The 21,058-nt window shown below is 39.5% G+C and overlaps 1 protein-coding gene across 3 annotated transcripts in view; it reads right to left on the reverse strand.

Moving 5' to 3' along the window:
• The window catches only part of UNC79 (unc-79 homolog, NALCN channel complex subunit), a 258,645-nt gene that overhangs the window by 43,295 nt on the left and 194,292 nt on the right, over window positions 1–21,058 (reverse strand). For all 3 annotated transcript variants that reach the window (XM_029952060.1, XM_029952061.1, XM_029952059.1), the window contains 5 exons: window positions 16,122–16,234; window positions 15,948–16,033; window positions 14,875–15,048; window positions 11,183–11,251; window positions 8,119–8,229 (listed from right to left, as the gene is read on the reverse strand). In XM_029952060.1, the coding sequence (XP_029807920.1) occupies window positions 8,119–8,229; window positions 11,183–11,251; window positions 14,875–15,048; window positions 15,948–16,033; window positions 16,122–16,234 (553 nt within the window). The remainder of the gene's footprint in view (window positions 1–8,118; window positions 8,230–11,182; window positions 11,252–14,874; window positions 15,049–15,947; window positions 16,034–16,121; window positions 16,235–21,058) is intronic.

A 21,058-nucleotide genomic window follows, 5' to 3' on the forward strand; every position in this document is an offset into this window, starting at 1 on the left:
TTAAAAGTACATTTTATAATCATTTGTAGCTGAATATGAAGGGTAGATGACTTGTGGGTATTCACCTGTTATCAGCAACCTTGCTGAACTCTTAAAAAGTTTTAAAAAGAAAGATTTCCTTGGTTCATTTGTAATCACATCACCTATGGAAATTGAGTTTTATTTTTCCTTTCCAATCCTTATACCTTGGATTTCTTCTTCCTATCTTACCGAAGTGAGTAGGACCTCCCTGGGCCATAATGAATAGAAACAGTGATGATGGGCATTCTTGTCTTGTTTACAATTTTAAAGGGACTCCTGTTGGCATGTCAGCATGAAGCAGTTTCCGGTAGAAGTTTCTGGTAGGCACAAGCTAAGGAAGTTCCCTTCTATTCCTAGTTTGGCAGAAGTTATCACAAATGGATGTTGAATTACATAGAATGCTTCTTTCGTATCTGCTCAGATAATGATATGAACTTTCCATCTTGCACATGGTAACATGGTGATGTAATTCGATGTCCTAATATATAAGCCATTCTTACATTTCAAAATAATCCTCACTGGGCCATGAGGCCTTATGTTTAGAACGTTAATTTGCTGTTATTCACTGAATTTTTATACCTTTGGAGTAGAATTGGCCAATAATTTTCCTTCCTCCCACTGCCCTTGTCCGCTTGGTATCAGGAGTCTACTGGCCTCATAGATGATGTTGGAAGCGTTCCCTGTTTCTCAGTTCTCTGCACGAAGTGGAGCTCAGTCTGTTGCTTCAGTGTTTAATAGAAGTTGTCTTTAAAACTGGGGTGTTTTATTATTACCGATTACATTTTTTAATCATTTAGGTCTAGCCATTTTTTTTCCCTAGTTGTAGTGTGTTACATCCTTCTAGAAAATTGTCCCCTTGTCCAAGATTTCAAATATACTCGCATACAGTTGTTCAAGATCTCTGATGCGTCTGCAGTTATGGTCCATCTTTCACGGCTGGTAATTGTTATCTGTGCCTTTTCTCTGCTTCTCTTGATCAGGCTCCCCAAAGTTCTGGCTATTTTATTAGTCTAGCCCCAGGACTCCTTTCTGGTTGTACTGATCCTCCAGTGTAGCTATATTTTCTATTAATTCCTGCTCTTATCTTTACTATTTCCTTCCTTTAAATCTTCTTATGGTTGCTCTGTTATGCCTATTTTAACTTGACTTGTTTAGCTCATTTTGTTTCTCTTCTCTTCCAGGAGAAGTATTCCCCCCCCCCCCATAGGAAGTGTGTCTTGGGCTTTTCCCTTATTATTTTCTTTACTTTTTTTTTCTCTCTTCTTTTTTTTTGGTGGTGGGGGTGGTTATGTTTAAATGAAGTTGCTTTTACAACACCAAAGACTTAATCATCCATTTCCTACATAAAAGGTAGCTACTTTTTTGCATGGACCTCAAGCATTGTAGTATAGAGGTGGAATTTAAGGAAAGGTATTAAGCAGGCTGTGTTGTAGCCTATGAACAAGTAATATATTGTATCATTTATCTTGAATGTATCATAGATAAGCTGCTATATAACGATTGCCACTTCAGATAGCTGTGAAATTAGGTGATTAACTAGTTGCTACTTAACCTTCTAATTTCTGTATAAGTCTAATTACATGAAACAGAAGTTGGTGTTTTGATTTTTTACTTTGCTTTTCTGTTTTGAGTGTCATTGCAACTACTGTATTGAAAATAATGGAAAATAATTGCATATGTTAAAAAAATATGAAACTTTATAAAGTAAAAAAAAAATTTAAAAAAAAGCTCCTGGGGAAAAAAAAAAAAGACTATAAATTTTCTTCTAAATATCTCTGTGGCTCCGTATCTCAAACTTCAGAATGTAGTATTTTCCTCTTTGTGTAGTTCTAAATATTTTTGTAGATTCTCCTATCTCCCCTGATTTATGAATTATTTAAAAGTATATTTCAAATTTCTAAATATAGCAGGTGCCAGACACCATTAATCCATTCAGTACCTCTGTATGAATTTGAAAAAGGACACACAACACACAACACACACACGCGACATATTAACACGTGATTGCAAACCTCAAAGACTGTGTGCATTTCCAGAGCCCTGTGGCCAGCAGCCCTGGCCGCATGCATGTGTATGCCCTCTCACCCCTCCACCCCGCCACACACACCCTCAGTGCCACACAGGTACGCGGTCTACACATACCCCCACTGCTGCAAAGTGACGGGGTCAGGGTGAGAATCTGGCAGGGAGCCAGCACGCAGACATCTGAGAACAGGGGCAGTCAGAGAAGAATCCCACAGGCCCTAGTGTGGTAGCTGGACCAGGGCATAGCCACCGACACACGTGTGCCAGGAACATGTGCATCGATGCTGTTCTCCATGTAGCCAAGGCCCCTCGGGCTGATGTGGCTTTGTGTAGGGGGTGCCTATCCCAGCTGCTCTAGTTCTTACCCAGTGACTCCAACTTTCTACACCTGCCTCAATACTCACCTAACACGCAGTATGCCTACGTTGTGAGTGGTGCCCCCTTAGATGTGGAGTCAGTTTTCAGGTCAGCCTTGAATGCCTATATGCAGTTATGATTCTGTTATTGGTTTATAATTTAATTGCATGTGATCAAAGAACTTGGTCTCTCTGAAACCAATTCCCCAGTGTATGTTAAGACTTTATTTGTCTTAACCTTTGACTTTATTTGTCCATTACCTGTTCTTTGTTTACAAATATTATATATATACATTTATGTTTTTTCTTTAATATATTCTCAAATTAGTGGATTTAAGATCATGTCTATTGGATTCAACTTACTCATTATATTGTTCAAAGCTAGTATATCTTATTCATGTTTTATCTGCTTGGTCTATCAATTCCTGAAAGACATATGTCAAAATCTCCCATTATGAGTATGAATTTGGCAATTTCTCTTTGTAATTCTATTCATTTTTGGTTTATATGTATATATTTGGTATATATGTATAGAATATATAGGCTATATTCTAAGCTGTACAAGTTTTTGAACTGTCATATTTTCCTAGTGAATTAATTCTTTTTATCATTATATGGTGACCTTCTTTATAACACTACTTTAAAAAATTTTTTAAGGTTTATTTATTTTTGAGAGAGAGAGAGAAAGAGAGGGAGGAACAGAGAGGGAGGGAGACATAGAATCTAAAGCAGGCTCCAGGCTCTAAGCTGTCAGCACAGAGCCCAATATGGGGCTCAAACTCACAAACCATGAGATCTTGACCTGAGCTGAAGTTGGATGCTTAACTGACTGAGCCACCCAGGTGCCCCTATAACACTACTTTTTAACTTAAATTCCATTAACTGGATTTGGCTTTCTTTTAATTAGAATTTGCTTGGTATATTTTTTAACTCTTTTTCTTTCAAAATTTCTCAGTGTCTTTGATGTGTTTTAGATGTCTCTCATATATAACATGTAGCTGGATTTTAAAAATCAAACCTGAAAATTTCTTATATTTATTGTAATTATTAGAATATTTACATTCATTTCTATCATCTTCTGCTTATTACAGCTTATTCTATGATTCTTTCTTTGAGAAATTTTCACTGACTTTTTATTCCTATTATTTTTTTCTGTTTGAAACTTATACATTGCATTTCCGGCCTTTGGATTTTTCACACTTAAAACATTTACATGTATTCTTAAGAATTTGAAGTTACAAGGCAACTGGGTAGCTCAGTTGGTTAAACGCCCGACTTTGGCCCAGGTCATGATCTCATGGTTTGTGGGTTCGAGTCCCGCATCGGGCTCTGTGCAGACAGCTCAGAGCCTGGAGCATATTTCAGATTCTGTGTCTCCCTCTCTCTCTGCCTCTCCCCAACTCACGCTCTGTTTCTCTCTGTATCAATAATAAATAAACATTAAAAATTTTTTAAAAAAAGGATTTAAAGTTACTCATTACTGGGGCACCTGGGTGGCTCAGTCAATTAAGAACCAATTTTTGGTTTCTGTTCAGGTCATGATCTCATTCATCATTGTGAGCCCACCTGGGATTCTCTCTCTCCTTCTCTGCTTTTCCCCCACTCACATGCATATATGCGTGCTTTCTCTCTCTCAAAAAATAAAATAAAATAAAATAAAAAGTTACTCATGATCTCAGCCCTTCTTGTGACAATATGTAGAATGTTTTAACTCTAATTCCCAACTACACACACTCATCCCATAATGTAGTTATTCAGTATTTTCGTGTCATCTTGTTTGTATATCCATCTGATTAGTCATTATTACTGCTTTACACTGTCAGTAGTCACCTAGAGTTCTATACTTGACCAGGTTCTTGGAGCATCATTCCTTCATCCACTTCCCTCCGTCCTTCTTGGTTCTATTTCGTTCTTATTGTAATATATCTTTTAGTACTTGTATCAGTTCAGAATCTATTAGGATCTTATTTTCCTAATAGTTCACTTATTTAGCTATCACTCTTAAATGAGAGATTAGCTGGTGGAAAATTTCAAGTAAACAGTTATTTTTTCTTATAATTTTAGAGACTTTTTTCCCCATTATCTTCTAGCTTCCATTGTGTTGTTAGAAAGTTTGTTGTCAGTCTATCTGTAGAAAGTCTTTTCTCTTGTTGCTCTTAAAACATTTTATTTGTCTTGGCTATTCTGTCAAGCTATACCCAGTCACGCAGACTGTGACATGAGCAAGTAAAACATTAGTTTATTTGTAATATTTTTAGGAATCACTGTGCTTCCTGAATCAGAGCATTAATGGTTTTCATCAATTTTACAATTTATAAAAAGACTATTTTTCCTCTCCAGAATACGTATTAGGGATGTTAGATCTTCTCTTTATATTCTTCATCTCCATCTCTTTGCTGCAGGCTATGTAATTTCTTCAGCTCCATTTCCCATTTCACCAATTCCCTCTTTGGCTATGTCTACTTTGCTCCATAACCTGTCCATTAAGTTTTTTTTTTTTAATGTCTATTTCATTTCTAGAATGTCTTCTTTGTTCTAATCTTCTTTCTTTCTTTTTTTCCTTTCTTTCTTTTTTTGGTGACTAGATCTCTTCTCATGTTTTTAATTCATCCTTTTATGCATATCATTTAGGGTATATTTTTATAGCTTTATCACATAGTTCTAATATTGGAAATTCTTATGAGGAATAATCTTGATATTTTTTAACTCTGCTAATCTACTTAATGTGGATTACTTCTTTATATGTCTCATCATTTTAGCTTGTAAGCTCATGTTCATCAGGATTTTAATTCTGGGAATCCTGTTTGGCTTAGACTGAAGGCATATCCATCCACAGAGGTTTGGGAGGATTGATTTTGCACTTGAGTCAAATACTTCAATGCTATTACCTGCTCCACACCAATGTTATTTGACTTTTCATTCTGAGGGATCACAGGTCATGGAGATATAAATTCGCACTCCAAAATATGTTCAAAGATTGCTGCATGTTTACTAATGCTGAAGGGAAACTATGAACCTTTCTCAGTTCCCAGGCTCAGACCCCATTCTTTGTCACCTCTATATAGGAATATATTCTTTCCAAATCACCCCTTTACGAAATGTAGAGCCTTTTAAGGGTTCTGACATTCTGCTGGGGATGATTCAGCACTAACACCAAGCCTGAAATAGTCCGAAGAGCTTCTCTGGTGGACTTCAAAACTGAAGTCACAAATGGAAACTGATGTAGCCACTGTGGAAAACAGTATGGAGCTTCCTCAAAAAATTAAAAATAGAAATACCACATAATCTAGTAATTCCACTACTGGATATTTACCCAAAGAAAACAAAAACACTAATTCAAAGAGATATATACTCCCTCGTGTTTACTGCAGCATTACCTACACTACCCAAGATTTAGAAGCAACTCAAGTATTCACTGATAAGTGAGTGGATAAAGAAGATGTAGTGTGTGTGTGCACATGCATGTGTGTGTGTGTGTGTATGTATGTATGTATGTATGTATGTAATGGAGTACTACTCAGCCATGACAAAGAATGAAATCTTGCCATTTACGAACAATACAGATAGACCCAGAGGGTATTATACTAAGTGAAATAAGTCAGACAGAGAAAGACAAGTGTCACATGATTTCACCTATATGTAGAATCTAAAAACAAAACGAACAAACAAAAACCAGATTCTTCAATACAAAGAACAAAATGGTGGTTGCCAGAGGGAAGGAGCGAGGGAGGATGGATGAAGCAGATAAGGTGATTAAAACGTTGTAAATATAAATAATTCATGGAGAATATGAGAAGTCCAGGATCAGGAACACAGTCAATGTTGTAATAATGTTGTGTGATGACAGACGGTGACCACACTAGTCACAGAGAGCACAAACTGATGTATAGAATTATTGAATCAATACACCTGAAACTAATATAACACTGTAGTTAATTATATTTGAATTAAAAACCAAACAAGTAAAATAAAATTAGATATATACAAAACTAAAAGACATAATTTGAGTCACTAAACTCCCAAGACAAGTAAGCCACCCACCCAGGGCTGCCTTATCAGCTTGTATGCTTACCACTCTGGTTCCCAATCTCCTCTCCAGTTTTGCCCCTTTCATTCTTATAAAATTATCTATACATTTACATGTTCATTACATTTTATCCAGCGCTTCTATTATTTTAAGCGGGACAGTTTTCAGGTATTTAGGAAGCCAGACTGCCAGAAGGAGAAGTCTACAAAGCCCTTACCTTTCCATGCCTTTTCTTTTGATTAAACAAGGGAGAATGCTCTTTTTGAAACCATTTCCAACAGTTTCCCATTATCTATGAAGAAGGTGGAAACACCTTAAGACTGAAGCTTTCTACAAGTAGTAGTCATTTTGAGTTTGACCACTGAAGAGGGGCAGATGGCACCAGGCAGTCGGAAGGCCACTACAACAATAATGGCGTAGGAGAGCGTATAACATATAAGGAATGTTCAAAACCAAGAATCTCTTGACTCTAAAATAGTGAAAGTTCCCTGTGGTCAATCTCTATAGTGCACAACATAGAAAGTACAAGTTCATATGGTTCTTCCTCTAAAAAAAAAAAAGTGCATAATTTAAACAAACCAAGCATAAAGAAAATTAAGAAATAAAATAACTTCTTTTCATTGTATCTGTATCTTTTCATTGCATTTGGTTCTGTGTCCTAATCTACTATTTTAATTGACCAAAAAAAAAAACCATAAGAAGTGATTTTTCAGGAAGGATTTGAAAGAAGAAAAAAAAATGCTGTTATTTGAGTAGTTCGAAAACTCCAGAGTAACAAGTTTATAACCAGAATGACTAAAGAGAAGATTCTCCTGGAACACTTAACGTGGCAGAATGGACACAAGATGGTAAGGAAAAAAAAGACAAAGAGTGTTTTAAATAGAATGAAAGACTTGATATAAAATTATATTTTTAATGAGGAAAATAAAAGGTGTATAGAAGTGGACAACGTGAAAAATGGAATAGTCTAGATGTTCAAGAGAGAACAGCAGAAACAGAGATCCCACTGAAAAGAAACTTAGAACGTTTGGAAATGGGGAGAGTCACAGCACACGCTGTTCTTGGGGACAGCAGTGCTCCCGGTTGGCTCTGCCTTCCCTTAGGAAGCGTCCGCCAGCTCCACCGAGGCGCTAGGGGCACTGGGCAGGCAGTACTTTTCCACTTCCTCAGCAGTGGGCCAGGGGAGACGGAGATAATGCAATCCAGAAGCCATTATGAAGGCAAGATGACAAAAGATGAGATTACAATCTCAGAGGCCAAGGAAGAAGCAGGGAGACAGACAAGCGATGAGAATTAAGGAGCTCTCCTCGGGATTTTACAAATGACAAGCTGATAGTTTTCTACTTTGGGTCTAAAAATGACATGTAGGGATGGCTTGCCACTAATCATGGGATGGTGAACTTGAAAAGGACCTTAAGAGGTCATTTAGAACCACTGTCTCATTTTACTCAAAACAGCTCTTCTCTTCTAAGTCATAGAAGCCTCGTTTCTCCAAGTTTGTATATTTAAGATACAGTTCATATAGATTTGTGTAAAGTGTTTCCTTTCCATGATATTTATTAGACCTCAGTAGAATTACTTATTTTTAACTAGACTGAAGTGATGAACAGAACAAGCATTGATACTGGTTAGAAAGACTGCTTCTGCCAGTTTTCAGTTTCCCCAGAACAAACAGATACACAACCTTACCTTCGTGAAAGCTCGGTAACACAAACCACACACCTCCACCAGGTAGGCTAACGTGAAGACGGCATTCTGAATTACAAAGCTGAGCAGTTTTGAAAATGGTTCCAACAGACTCTGCAATGAGATTGGGGCCAAATAAAATTAATTGCTGATTCTTTCATTTAAAAAAAAGGTATTAAAGTCTTCTGATATATTTTAACTAATGGGATCATTCCTTAAAATCTGTTGCCAGCTGGCTAACGGAGCAACACTATTGGTCTAACAAGAACAGAACTATATATTCAACCAGTGCCTTTAAAGAGCATGATCTAATCATCTTATTCCTAAAAAAAAAACAAAAAACAAAAAAAACCCTATTTTCCCAGGTGGCATATTTATAAACCTATTCAACTCCAATCTTGTCCTTACGTCCACTCCCGGTGACCAAGGATTTTCCATTCTATTTCTCAGACTCTGTAGGCATCTCTGGGTTCAGGGGTTCATTCATCCAGCTCCTTTAAAACCTGTCATCTCAGTTTTAAGTTGCACAAACCACCCAGCAAGTAAGTACAAAGCACTATTCGCGCGATAAAGCTCCTCATGACCCAGCTTCCGCCTATGTGCATCAGGAAGGCACAGTGTTGGTTTCTCCATCTGAATCCCACCCCCAACGGGTCTGCCTTACATCCATATGCTCTCTGAAGTCATTTAGAAACTTTGGTTTTTTTGAGCACCTACTAAGTATCAGGCAGAGTTGGATGCTTTTATATAGTTTATCCCATTCAAATTTCGCACGACAATCCTGAGAGAGAGTACGTTATGATAGTTCGGGACGCAAGCTGTAGAAGCTCGCACAATTATTTTAAAACTCTGGCTCTCTGCGACCTAGAATAAGTGATTTAATCTCTCTGGACTTCGTTCTCTCCTCTGTCAGATAAGGGTAACAACGGCTTCCACCTCATCGGTGTTGCTGTGAGAAATCAGGAGATGACCCAGGGAAAGCCCTTGGCCACAGCAAGTCCTCCACTGCTGTTAGCTAGGATCTGCAGGAGAGCTCTGGGGCTGCGGTGCCCATTTTCCCTAGAGCTGAGCCCGGCAAGCAGCTTGCCCGAGGCCATACAGCTATTGAATGGAATTCAAATCCAAATTCCAGGGCAAGTTTCCCAAGGCAGAACCACTCTTTAGGGAGACAGAATTTTAACTGGATTCCAAAAGACTTCACGTGATTTCCACTACTCCTCAACCTCCATAGTTCTAATTGCCTGGATTAGAAAAGTAAACACACTCAATGTGCAAACACAGGAACTGTAGGAATGTACATATGAAGAAATAGAAGTCCATAATCCCACCACCTCGGGATAACATTTTTTACATACTTCCCTTCTTCTCTGCGTTCCAATTTACTTGGCTGAAATCTTACACATATATAATCCTACATTTTGTTAAATTTCATTTTGTTAATAATACATAAGAAACTTGCAATGCTATTTAATTCTTCATAATCATCCATTTTAATGGCCACAAAGTCACATTTTATTATAACACCCCAATATACAGGTTTTGTGAGAAGTTTACATTTTCAGTATCTTCTTTAGAAGAGACTCCCAGAAAAGGAATGATTAAATCAAAGGATATGAGAATGTTTGGGATCCTTTTTCCTTATTGATACAAAAAAGAATTTTTTACGTGTTAGTTGTTGCTAAGGATAAGAATTATGTCCTTTGTTTCTATTCCCCACAGAAACCCATAGAGGAAAGCTTAAAGGAACCTCCTGAAACAGTACTGCTAATCCAATATTCTTGGCTCTGGACTAATGTTCCCGCCTTGAAATACTGATGATGGATGAGTAGGGGTGGGAATGTACCTCCGCATGATATGTAATGCATCTTTATTCATCAAAAAAAGGAAACCTGAATTCAAACCGACATAGAAACGTGTCCTTTTATCCAGCAAAGCAGCATAGTGATGGGGGCAATATGGTACAACGGAAAAATTAAGGAGCTTGGAATCAAAGGGTCTAGGTTCAAGTCTCAAATTTTCCATTAACCTTGATCAAGACAATTTGTCTCTGTGAGCCTGTTGCCTTATCTATGAATGAGCAGATTAGACTAAATGATCTTTTTGTAACTTTCCTGCACAAACTATTAGTCTATGAAACACAGTCAAGGTATGAACTCACAGGGGGTGTGGTTTTTTGGTACACTAACTAGTAGGTACAAGGCATTGCAATACAGACTGCTGCACCGTTGTGCATGCAGCCCAGAGACACAGCCAGGAATACAAAGGTGAATGAGACACAGTGCTGGACTTCACGAAGTTCACAGCCTCACTGGGGAGACTTTCATGCCATGCAAGTGCGTGCTGATATTGTGGGGTCTCATATAGGAGGAAGTTGCTACAGAGAGTTCATATCCATTTTTTAAAATTTAAATGAGATTCAGAGTCTCATCTTGAAGAATGGGAAGGAGTTCAACTCACCAGCAAAAGTATAAAGCATTTCAGGCAGAGGAAATGGCCTAAGCAAAGGCAAGGAAGTATGAAATTAAAATAAGATTATAAATGTAAAGCAGTTAGCATAATGCCTGCCATATGGTAAGTGTTCAACAAACAGTGCTTATTGTTTTGATGATAATGATGATGATTCTGAAAGTAAACAGGAGGTCTGGGGGATGGGACAAGTAACCCAAGCTGAAATTAGAAAGGTAGGCTGGCAAATTAATGAAATACCTTCTTGTATGCCACATTAAGGAATCTGGATATTGTCCTACAAGAAATGAGACGTGATCAAAGATTTTAAAGCAAGGAACCAAGGCATTAAGATCTGTGTTTAGAAGGATCGCCTAGATCACCTAGATCATAGTTTGGAGGGCAGATTGGTGGCCATGGCCCAGGATTAGAGGACTAATTATAAATAATGATATTGTGATATATTAGAACTCTTCATACTAGATGCTATCAAGGTGTTTGAAAGTGAAACATTCAGTATGCAATAACCATTTCTCCAGTAGTACTATAGGCCTGTCTTTTTAGGTTAAAAAAAATAACTAAATAACCAATGGGTTGTTTTTCTGAAACATACAATACATACCCTTGTGGCATTGGTAGAGGGTATCTTCAAGAGGCAAATCATAATTCTCAAACTGGAATCTAAAGAACACTGTGAACAAATATGAAAACAATAAAGGTCAGTACCCCTCTTAATATATCTTTTACTTCATGTATTTTTTTTAATTTTTTTAATGTTTTATTTATTTTTGATACAGAGAGAGACAGAGCATGAGAAGGGGAGGGGCAGAGAGAGAAGGAGACAGAGAACCGGAAGCAGGCTCCAGGCTCTGAGCTAGCTGTCAGCACAGAGCCTGACGCGGGGCTCGAACCCACGGACGTGAGATCTGACCTGAGCCGAAGTTAGAGGCTTAACCGACTGAGCCACCCAGGCGCCCCTACTTCATGTATTTTTTATGAGCATTTATTTTAGGGGGAAAAATCTCAAATATACCTGCCTCCTTACCGTTTTCTATGCCACATATTCATGTTGAAAAAAGTCATTCTCAGGTTTAAAAAACATAATTAAACCCTTAATTAAGCAATGTTAAACAACTAAATAATTAAACACAGCTCCTAAACTACTTCTTAAAGATGTATTCTTAAAATTACATCAGATAGAGAGTTGGATAAAGAATTGAATGGATGGATGGATATGTGAATGGATGGATGCGTGGATGGACGGACAGACTGACAGAGAGATGGATAGGTAGATATTAAATGTGTCCAACTCTAAAGAGGTACACTAATTTGTGAAATTTCCCCAGGTTGGGGGAAAAAAAACCCACTCAGATCTATTTAAAACCATTAGGCTTATCAGTCCAAATAAGAACCAGTTTCATCTGCTTCTTCTCTGCTGCTAAAAGACATGACAAAAACCTGAGGAAACGCAGCAAAATTTCTATAAGAAAAAAATCATGCCTTGCAAATCTTGACTTGAAATCAAATCTTGGCAAGATTCCATGATCAAAATATACTTTTAAAATTGAGTTTACTGGTATGGGGAGGAAGGGGAGAAATGTTACAACAAAAAGAAACAACCTTATTTGCTATAAGCATATCACAGTAGTAGGCTATAGGTAATCCCTGCAGCTGTGTCTAATGCTAAACTTTGAAGACAGTACAAACTAAGCCAGTGGTTCTCCAAGTCTAACCTCTGGACCAGCAGCCCCTCTAATTACTTGGAAACTTGTCAGAATGCAAATTACCAGGCTGTATCCTCAGTGAATCAAACACTCTTAGAATAAGGCCCAGGAATCTGATTTCAGCAAGTCCTGCGGGAACACCGGTGCACCCTGAAGTCTGAGGTCCACTTCTCTACCCTGATGAGAACTACAGAAGGTTTTTCAACGGCTTACGATTTCCCCCAGATATTAAAAACAGAGCAGAAGATGATCAGAGGCAGTGCCCAGATCTGATCTACCAGGGCAAGTTTTTGCCTTAATTCTGGAAGTATTTTGCAGGTACCTTCGAAGGGAACTATTGATCTATTTAATCGACTCAATACCCATTGGAGTTCATGTGACATTTACATTACTCTAAACCAGAGGCTTAAAACTGGCTGTCCATCAGCTCCCCACAGTGTTTTAAAAACTAGGAAATATCATCTTCAAAAACATGGGAAGACCAGTGACACAAAGCCTGCATTCCCACACGACAATTGGCCGGTCTATCACAGTATCTGGACTCATTAGAAGGGACTGGTGCTTTCCTGTGCTCAAGCGTCCTAGTTCTCTGTATAACCTTATCCCATTCTACTCATTAACCTTGTAGTCAGGGTCCCTAAGGACAAGGCTGATTGTCACCAATTAGGCTGACCAGTTGCTTACAGCTGGCAATACTTCCAATTGGTCAGTGATCAAGTTAAATATTCTGATGAGTGTATCAACCTACAGGCATTTGAATTTGCCATGCCTGACTCACCCCTTCTCTTCAAGTGTGTGGCTTTAGGCAAGGAACAGCCCTGAATGGCTCTTGGTCCTAGGGAGGCTCTATGTGGCCATGTTAAAATGCATCACTTAATCTACATGTGCAGGTACAGTATCTATATACACGCGGTTTCAAGGCACAGTACTAACCCTCTTTGCTTGGATTTATTCAGCTACGCTAGATTTGTGAGCAGACAGGATCATAGGATGTGAGATGGTAAAGATTTCAGTTTTCTCGCCTGTCACAGTAACTTCCAGCTCAAAGAAATCAGCACATACCAAAGGGCCCCTGAATTATCCTTACAGACTCTGTTTTAGAGTCACATATACCAAATCTGCCAATTTGGAAAAAGGCATTATCTGGGGTAGTGCATCTTTTTTTTTAAGTGTATTTATTTATTTATTTATGTGTGTGTGTGTGAGTGTGTGTGTGTGTGTGTGTGTTTGTGAGAGAGAGAGAAAGAGAGAGAGAAAATCCCAGGCAAGCTCTGTACTGTCAGTGTGGAGCCCATGACCTGAGCAGAAACCAAGAGTCAGACAGTTAACTGACTAAGCCACCCAAGTGCCCTAAGGGTAGGGGTGGGGGTGGGAGTAGGGGTGGGGGTGGTGATTCATCTTTATAAAACATTTTTAAAAATTTTTTTAATGTTTTATTTATTTTTGATACAGAGAGAGACAGAGCATGAGAGGAGGAGGGGCAGAGAGAGAAGGAGACACAGAATGGGAAGCAGGCTCCAGGCTCTGAGCTAGCTGTCAGCACAGAGCCCGAGGCGGGGTTCGAACCCACGAACGTGAGATCTGACCTGAGCCGAAGCCGGAGGTTTAATTGACTGAGCCACCCGGGCGCCCCATAAAACATTTTATATAAATGTAATACTCATTTGAGAAACGGTGCTGCCAACATGTAACTTCACTTGTCAGATCAACCTGTGATTTATTTTATTGTGACTTGAAGATTTCTGTGATCTGCATAAAGCACAAAAAGCTCATGGAGCAAATGAGGTTCGAAGACATAGAAATGGCCACTACCAGCCAGCTCCTTTCTCCCTCTTACAGAGATTGGATGCCTCCAATTCGCCCCTGCTGTAGAAGGACTCTAGGAGTCTGTGAGTGGAGAGGACACTGGGCTGGAGTCAAGATACTTGAGTTCTAATCCTTACATGGCCACCACCTCTCTGAATTTGTAGTCCCCCATCTGAAAAATGGGGGGCATTGGAAAGGGATGGTTTTTATAGGTCTCTTCCAGCTTTACCAGTACAAAGTTCTGCTTCTGCATTTAATGGACTCATGTCGAAAATGTTCCTTAGGTTACCAGATTCTACAGCTAGGTAAGTGTGTATGTATTCTTGGAAAGTATGTATGGTGGCCACAGGGAGGGGGCAGTGGTGGTGGTGGGAAGGCAGCCACACAGAAACATATCATCTTAGCCTTGCAAGTAAGTACTTAACTCACAAACACGTAAACAATCACTTCCCTTTATATCTCTGAAATTTGGCTTTACACTGCATGTCTACCTAACTTTTAGACAAAACTATGTATTTACTGACTTAAACATTTACTGAACAAAGTTTCTAGACAAACACAATCTACTACTGTCTTCCTGGTTTTTAAAAATCAACTGGAAACATGAAATCACTATGTCAAAATGCCTAATGCATTTTGCTTTGGAGACAAGCGAACCAACGCTCTGCACTCTGCAGCTAAGAGAGGCTCCTTACAGCCCTTTACGAAACATCAGATCTCTGTAAGCAAATGGTCTGCAAACAGTAAGATCACAACTGCAAACGGAATCCTGGACTCGGCTTACCTTCAGAGGCAAAACACAAGGCAGCTTGGCAAAAAACGTCTGAAACTGGTTGCTGATTGTGGTCCAGAGGCTGCTTGGAGAATCCATGGGCAAAGCTTCCATGAAGGTAGCAATGTTTTCCAAACAGCGTATCATAGCACCCCCTGCTGGTAAATTCTTTTTGTTATTTAGACCCTAAAAACACAAAAGCATAGGCAATCAACTGCTGAAACGTCTTGGGGACTCAGTAATTTGTCGAAGATCAGCTTTAAAAATCACACATTCACGGATTAAACATGTGCTGTGTGCCTACTACAGAGGCTATTTGTTGTAATCGGCAGGAGGAGTACAGAAAAGAATCAACAAATTAGGACAAACTTGGGGAAAACGGTGACCTTTAATTCAGTGAAGAGACGGGGAGACGGTGAAATGTGAGTAAGAAATGAGAAACACGTTTTAAGGATGTGCAGTTGGGGTGGTTAGGTGCTAAGGAGACACAACGAATGGTGCTTGCTGGAAACTCCACTGGCCAAAGCCTGAGAGTACCGACTACGGAAGCAGCAAAGTCTCTAGGGCCACCGGCCAACCCTGCGAGCTAACGGAGAGAGCTAAGGAGCAGAGGAGCCGGACACGTGAGGCCAGGCGTCCGCACACAACGAAGCAGGCTGGAAGGGAGCTGACAACTGACCCCAAGCCTCACGACAGGGCGCAGAAGCCGACCTGGATCCAAAACCTCGCGGTAAATAAGCAGAGTCCAAGTCTCGCGATACAGTGCACATGGCCCCACCCACCGCACGTTTCAAAAGCCGAATGCTCAGTGCAGGCGAGTGCTTTGCAGCTGCCTTTCACCCCTTAGTTGAGGGTGTCCAAGGAGCTTCAAATAAACAGTCAATCAACGCACAACAGCAGTGTCCAACTGGCACTCCTCCATGCGTTGGCAATTCTTTTTAATTAATTTTAAATGTTTAAGTAATTTAAGATTAATTGGACATGTGTTAATATTCAGTTTAAATGTAATTTTTCCATTAAATGCTGGACTTCTTCCTCCGCTGCGATTTCGGCGGGGGCTTAGAGCGTCGTCAAAGCAAACCTACCTCCAAGAGCTGGCTGAGTGCAGCGAGAGAGCTCAGCTCGTTGAAGTCCATGAGAGACGTGGCTAAGGTCCGTAAGAAGGTCCCATCTGGAAAGTCAACAGTCAGATTTAGTAGCGTTGGGGTTTCAGCGAGGCGCCATGTTTGTGGTGTCTGGATTCCCTGCGGTGGCATTACCTTTGATAGTGCTCTGGAACAGCTGCGGGAAGATGCCGTTGGGGGCCAGCTGATGGAAGATGCAGCGGAGGAACTGCTTGGCCACCCCCGCCGCGTTGCCGGGAACCATCATGCTGGGCGTGAATGGGGAGAGAAAAGACAAGGACTCATGGAGCAACCAGCATGAGCTTAGGTGTTTCTGTATTTGTTTATTTTTTTTAATGTTTATTTTTGAGAGAGAGAGAGCGCGAGAGCGAGCACGCACATGCATGACTGAGGGAGGGGCAAAGAGAGTAGGAGACAGAGGATCCTGGAGTGGGCTTTGTGCTGACTGCAGAGAGCCGGAATCTGGACTCGAACTCACAGAAGGGTAAGATAATGACCTGAGCTTGAAGTCTGATGCTCAGCCCACTAAGCCACCCAGGTGCCCCTCTGTACTTGCTTATTTAGAGTTCAGGCATTTACATATCAGTCCTCTTATGGAATACCCCCTTGTCGTTTTCATCAGCAAGATGAAATACTGCAGTTGCACAGAATCCCTGTTAACAGTAAGTTTCTAGAAAGAGAGATCCAGGAAACGTTAGGGTGGTCCCAGACCAGTTCTGGCCACCCCAGAGTACGAATGAGGATTCTGAGGGCCAGAGAGAAGGGTGACCTGCAAAGACGACACATCCAGAAAATGGCAGAGTCAGGACGAACACCAGGATGAGATTATCAGCAAGATCCTCCCACAAAGGGTCTTCAGCTAAAGAGAGCAGATCTGAGGGGAAATGCAGAGAGGGAGGTGTTCATACCTACTGGGAAACAGGACAACTTTTCTTGGGGTGCCTGGAACTGGTACTTAAAGAAAGGAGAGGGCTTTGATCTACACAGTCGATCCTCACCCTCTGCATCACTTATGCCCATTAAAACAGGGAGCCAAGAGATGATGTGTGGCCCCTGAGACAGAAGGATCAAGAAGGATGTTCCCAGAGGTGATTAGGAGGTGAGTTACCAGGGGAAGAAAGAAAAATATCAAAGAGCCTGAATAGGTAAGTGGTAAAAAGTCCCTTTTACCTAAACTGTTATTCTACCCTGAAATGCTGATTCAAACTTACAGGTCAAAACATTCTTCATACAGAAATGACACCAAACTCACACAAACTCTTTCAAAAATTAGAGAAGGAGGGAACCCTTCCCAACTTATTTTATGAGGCTGGCATAGCCCTGAAACCAACATCGGAGAAAGTCATTACAAAAACAAACTACACTAAACCAACAGTCTTCTTGGACATTGAATCCAACTATAAACAGGATGACAGTCCATGACCAAATAGAATTTATCCCAGGAATGTTAGAAGGACTTAATATTCAAAATCCAATCAATGGAGTTCAATATATTAAAGAATAGAGGGTGGGACACCTGGGTTACACGTCTGACTCCTGATTTCAGCTCAGGTCATGATCCCAGGGTCGTGAGGTCGAGTCCTGTGTCGGGCTCTGCACTAGGCATGGAGCCTACATGGGACTCTCTCTCTCCTTCTCCCTCTGCCCCTCCCCCACCTGCATATATGCACTCTCTATAAATAAACAAACAAATAAATGAGTTACCATCTCACACCAGTCAGAGTGGCTAAAATTAACCCAGGAAACAACAGATGTTGGCGAGACTGTGGAGAAAGGGGAACCCTACTGCACTATTGGTGGGAATGCAAACTCGTGTAGTCACTCTGGAAAACGGAGTGCAGGTTCTTCAAAAACTTAAAAATAGAACTGCCCTATGGCCCAGCAATTGCACTTTTAGGAATTTATCCAAAGGATACAAAAATGCTGATTTGAAGGGGCACATGCACCCCAGTGTTTATAGCAGCACCATCAACAACAGCCAAATTATGGAAAGACCCCCAAATGTCCATCACCTGGTGAATGGATTAAGAGAATGTGGGCACGGGCATGCACGCGCACACACACACACACACACACACACACACACACACACACACACACACAGAGGAATTCCACTCAGCAAGGAAAAAGAATGAAATCTTGCCATTTGCAACAACATGGATGGAACTAGAGGGTATTATGCTAAGTGAAATAAGCCAGTTAGAGAAAGAGATCATATGATTTCACTCATGTGGAATCTGAGAAACATAACATGATCATCGGGGAAGGGAAAGAAAAATAAGATGAAAACAGAGAGAGAGGCAAACCATAAGACACTCTTAAATACAGAGAACAAACTGAGGGCTGATAAGGTTTGGGGGGAGGTTAAATGGGTGGTGGGCATTAAAAAGGGCACTTGTGATGAGCACCGGGTATTATGTGTAAGTGATGAGTCACTGGGTTCTACTCCTGAAGCCAAGACTTCCCTGTATGTTAACTAACTTGAGAATGAGTGAATGAATGAATAAAACGAGATATAATTGAAAAAAATAAATAAATAAAAATAAAAAATAAATGGCAAAACCCATGCAGTTATTTCAATAGATACAGAAAATGCATCTGACAAATTTAACATCCATTTCTACTAAATATTCTCAGCAAATTAGAAATAAAAAACAAAAACATCACCGGTCTGGTAAAGAGCATCTATGCACACCTACAGAAAGTGTAATTAATGGTGAGATACCAAAGGTGTTTCTGGTAGAGCAGGAACAAGGCAAGGCAGTTCACTGACATCTTTATAATTGTACTGGAGGTCCTAGTCATTACAATAGGACAACAAGAAAATAAAAGGTATGGAAATCAGAGAGAAGTAAAATTGTCACTATCTACAGATATGATTTTTTAAATATACAAATGCTTTTAGAGTCTAAGAAATCTTAGAAAGCAATGACTACAACCAGTAAGTGCACCCAGCTTATTACATTACAATGTAAACATAAAAGTTCAATTGCACACTTATAAACCAGCAGCAAAAAGTTGGAAAATGAAATTTTTAAAAATTCATTTACACTGGTATTAAAACACTCAAAATTCTTGGGAATAAGGGCGCCTGGGTGGCTTAGTCAGTTAAGCGTCCCACTTTGACGCTTAGGTCATGACCTCACGGTTCATGGGTTCGAGCCCCGCATTGGGTTCTGGGCTGACAGCTCAGAACCTGGAGCCTGTTTCAGATTCTGTGTCTCCCTCTCTCTCTGCCCCTCCCCCATTCATGCTCTGTCTCTGTCTCAAAATTAAATTATAAAAAAAACTTTTTAAAAATTCTTGGGAATAAATTTAACAAAAGTCGTGAAAGATCTCTACACTGAACACCACCAAACACTGCTGAGAGAAACAAAAAAGACCGAATAAAATATGAATATATACCATATTCATGAATTGAAAGACTCAGTATTTTTATGCAGTCAGTTATCCCCAAACTGATTTATAGTTTCAGGACAATTCCCACAGGCTTTTCTCCCCCAAATTGAGATGCTTATTCTAAAATGTATATGGAAATTTGATAAATCTATAATATCCAAATCAATCTTCTTGAAAAAATGAGCTAAGTTGGAAGATTCATACTATTGGACCTCAAGACCTATTGAAGCTACAATAATCAAGGTAGTTTGAGTCCAGCTTAAGAATCAACATATAGATCAACGGAGCAGGATGGATAGCCTAGGAGTAGATTGACTCTGATATGGCTGTTTGATTTTAACCAACACCAAAGTGATCCAGTGGGAAAGGGAAAGTGATTTTTTTTTTACTGGTGCTGAAACAACTAGGTTCTACATGGATAAAAAGGAACTTCAACCTCTCCCCTCCCACCACACATAAAAATTAATTTGAGATTGATCATATAAATGCTAAATATCAATGCTTACACCATAAAACTTTTAAAGGAAAATACTGGAGAATATTTTCTTGATTTGAGGACAGGCAAAGACCACAGGAAGAAATAATCACAAATTGTTTAAAAATTTTAAGACATTAGTCCTCATCTGAATTAAAAACATCTCATCAAAAACATATATTAATAAAAGGAGCAGGTAAGCCTCAGACTAGGTGAAAATATTCTCAGACATATGTAATAAAGGACTGGTATTTAGGATATATAAAAAGGTCCTACAACTCAACCCAGTTAAACATGTACAAAAGATTCAAACAGACACTTCACAAAAGACTGTCTTGAAGAGCACTTGAAAATATACTCAACAGCATTAGTCACCAGGGAAATGCTAATTTAATCTATAATAAGATACCCACCAGAATGGTTAAGATTAAAAAGACCAACACCCACCAAACTTTGGTAAGGACGTTGAACCACCAGAAGGTTCATACACTATTGGTGGGCATACAAAATGGCACGGCCACTTTAAAGAGGCAATCTGATAGTGTCTTATAGAATCAAACACACACCTATCCAGGAACCCCAGGATTCCATTCCTAGGTATTTATCAAAGAGAAATAAAAACACTTGTTTCCAAACAGACTTGTATAAGAATGATCATAACAGCTTTATTTATAATAGCCCCAAATGGGAAACAATGCAAATGTCCATCAATAGGAGGATAAATAAAGTATGAGATAGTACTCAGCTCTAAAAAAAAAAAAAAAGAAAGAAAGAAAGAAACTACTGATACAGGCAACAACATGCATGAATCTCAAAAATGTTATGCTAAGTTAAAAAGCTGAGACACAAAGGAGCACAAACTGTATGATTCCATTTATATAAAGCTCTATGGTGGGAAAAGAAAAGTGAGGCTAGTATTTGTGTATGTGGGTGGGGATTGGGAAGATGCATGAGGGGACTTTCTGGGGGTGACGGTAATGTTCTATATCTTGACAGGGATTGAGGTTATGCAGGGCTATGCATTTGTCAGAAATCAGTGAATGTACACATAAGATATGCGTACTCTCTAGTAGGTAAATTTTGCATCAAAAAAAAAATCTTAAAATCAAACTTTAGTCAATAATAACTTTGCTGAAGGATATATGGGGGAAGTATGCTAATATCTGAAATTGACTTGGAAACGCATCCAAAAATAAAA

The sequence above is a fragment of the Suricata suricatta genome, chromosome 9 (assembly GCF_006229205.1).
Source record: "Suricata suricatta isolate VVHF042 chromosome 9, meerkat_22Aug2017_6uvM2_HiC, whole genome shotgun sequence".
In the NCBI taxonomy this organism is placed as follows: Eukaryota; Metazoa; Chordata; class Mammalia; order Carnivora; family Herpestidae; genus Suricata; species Suricata suricatta.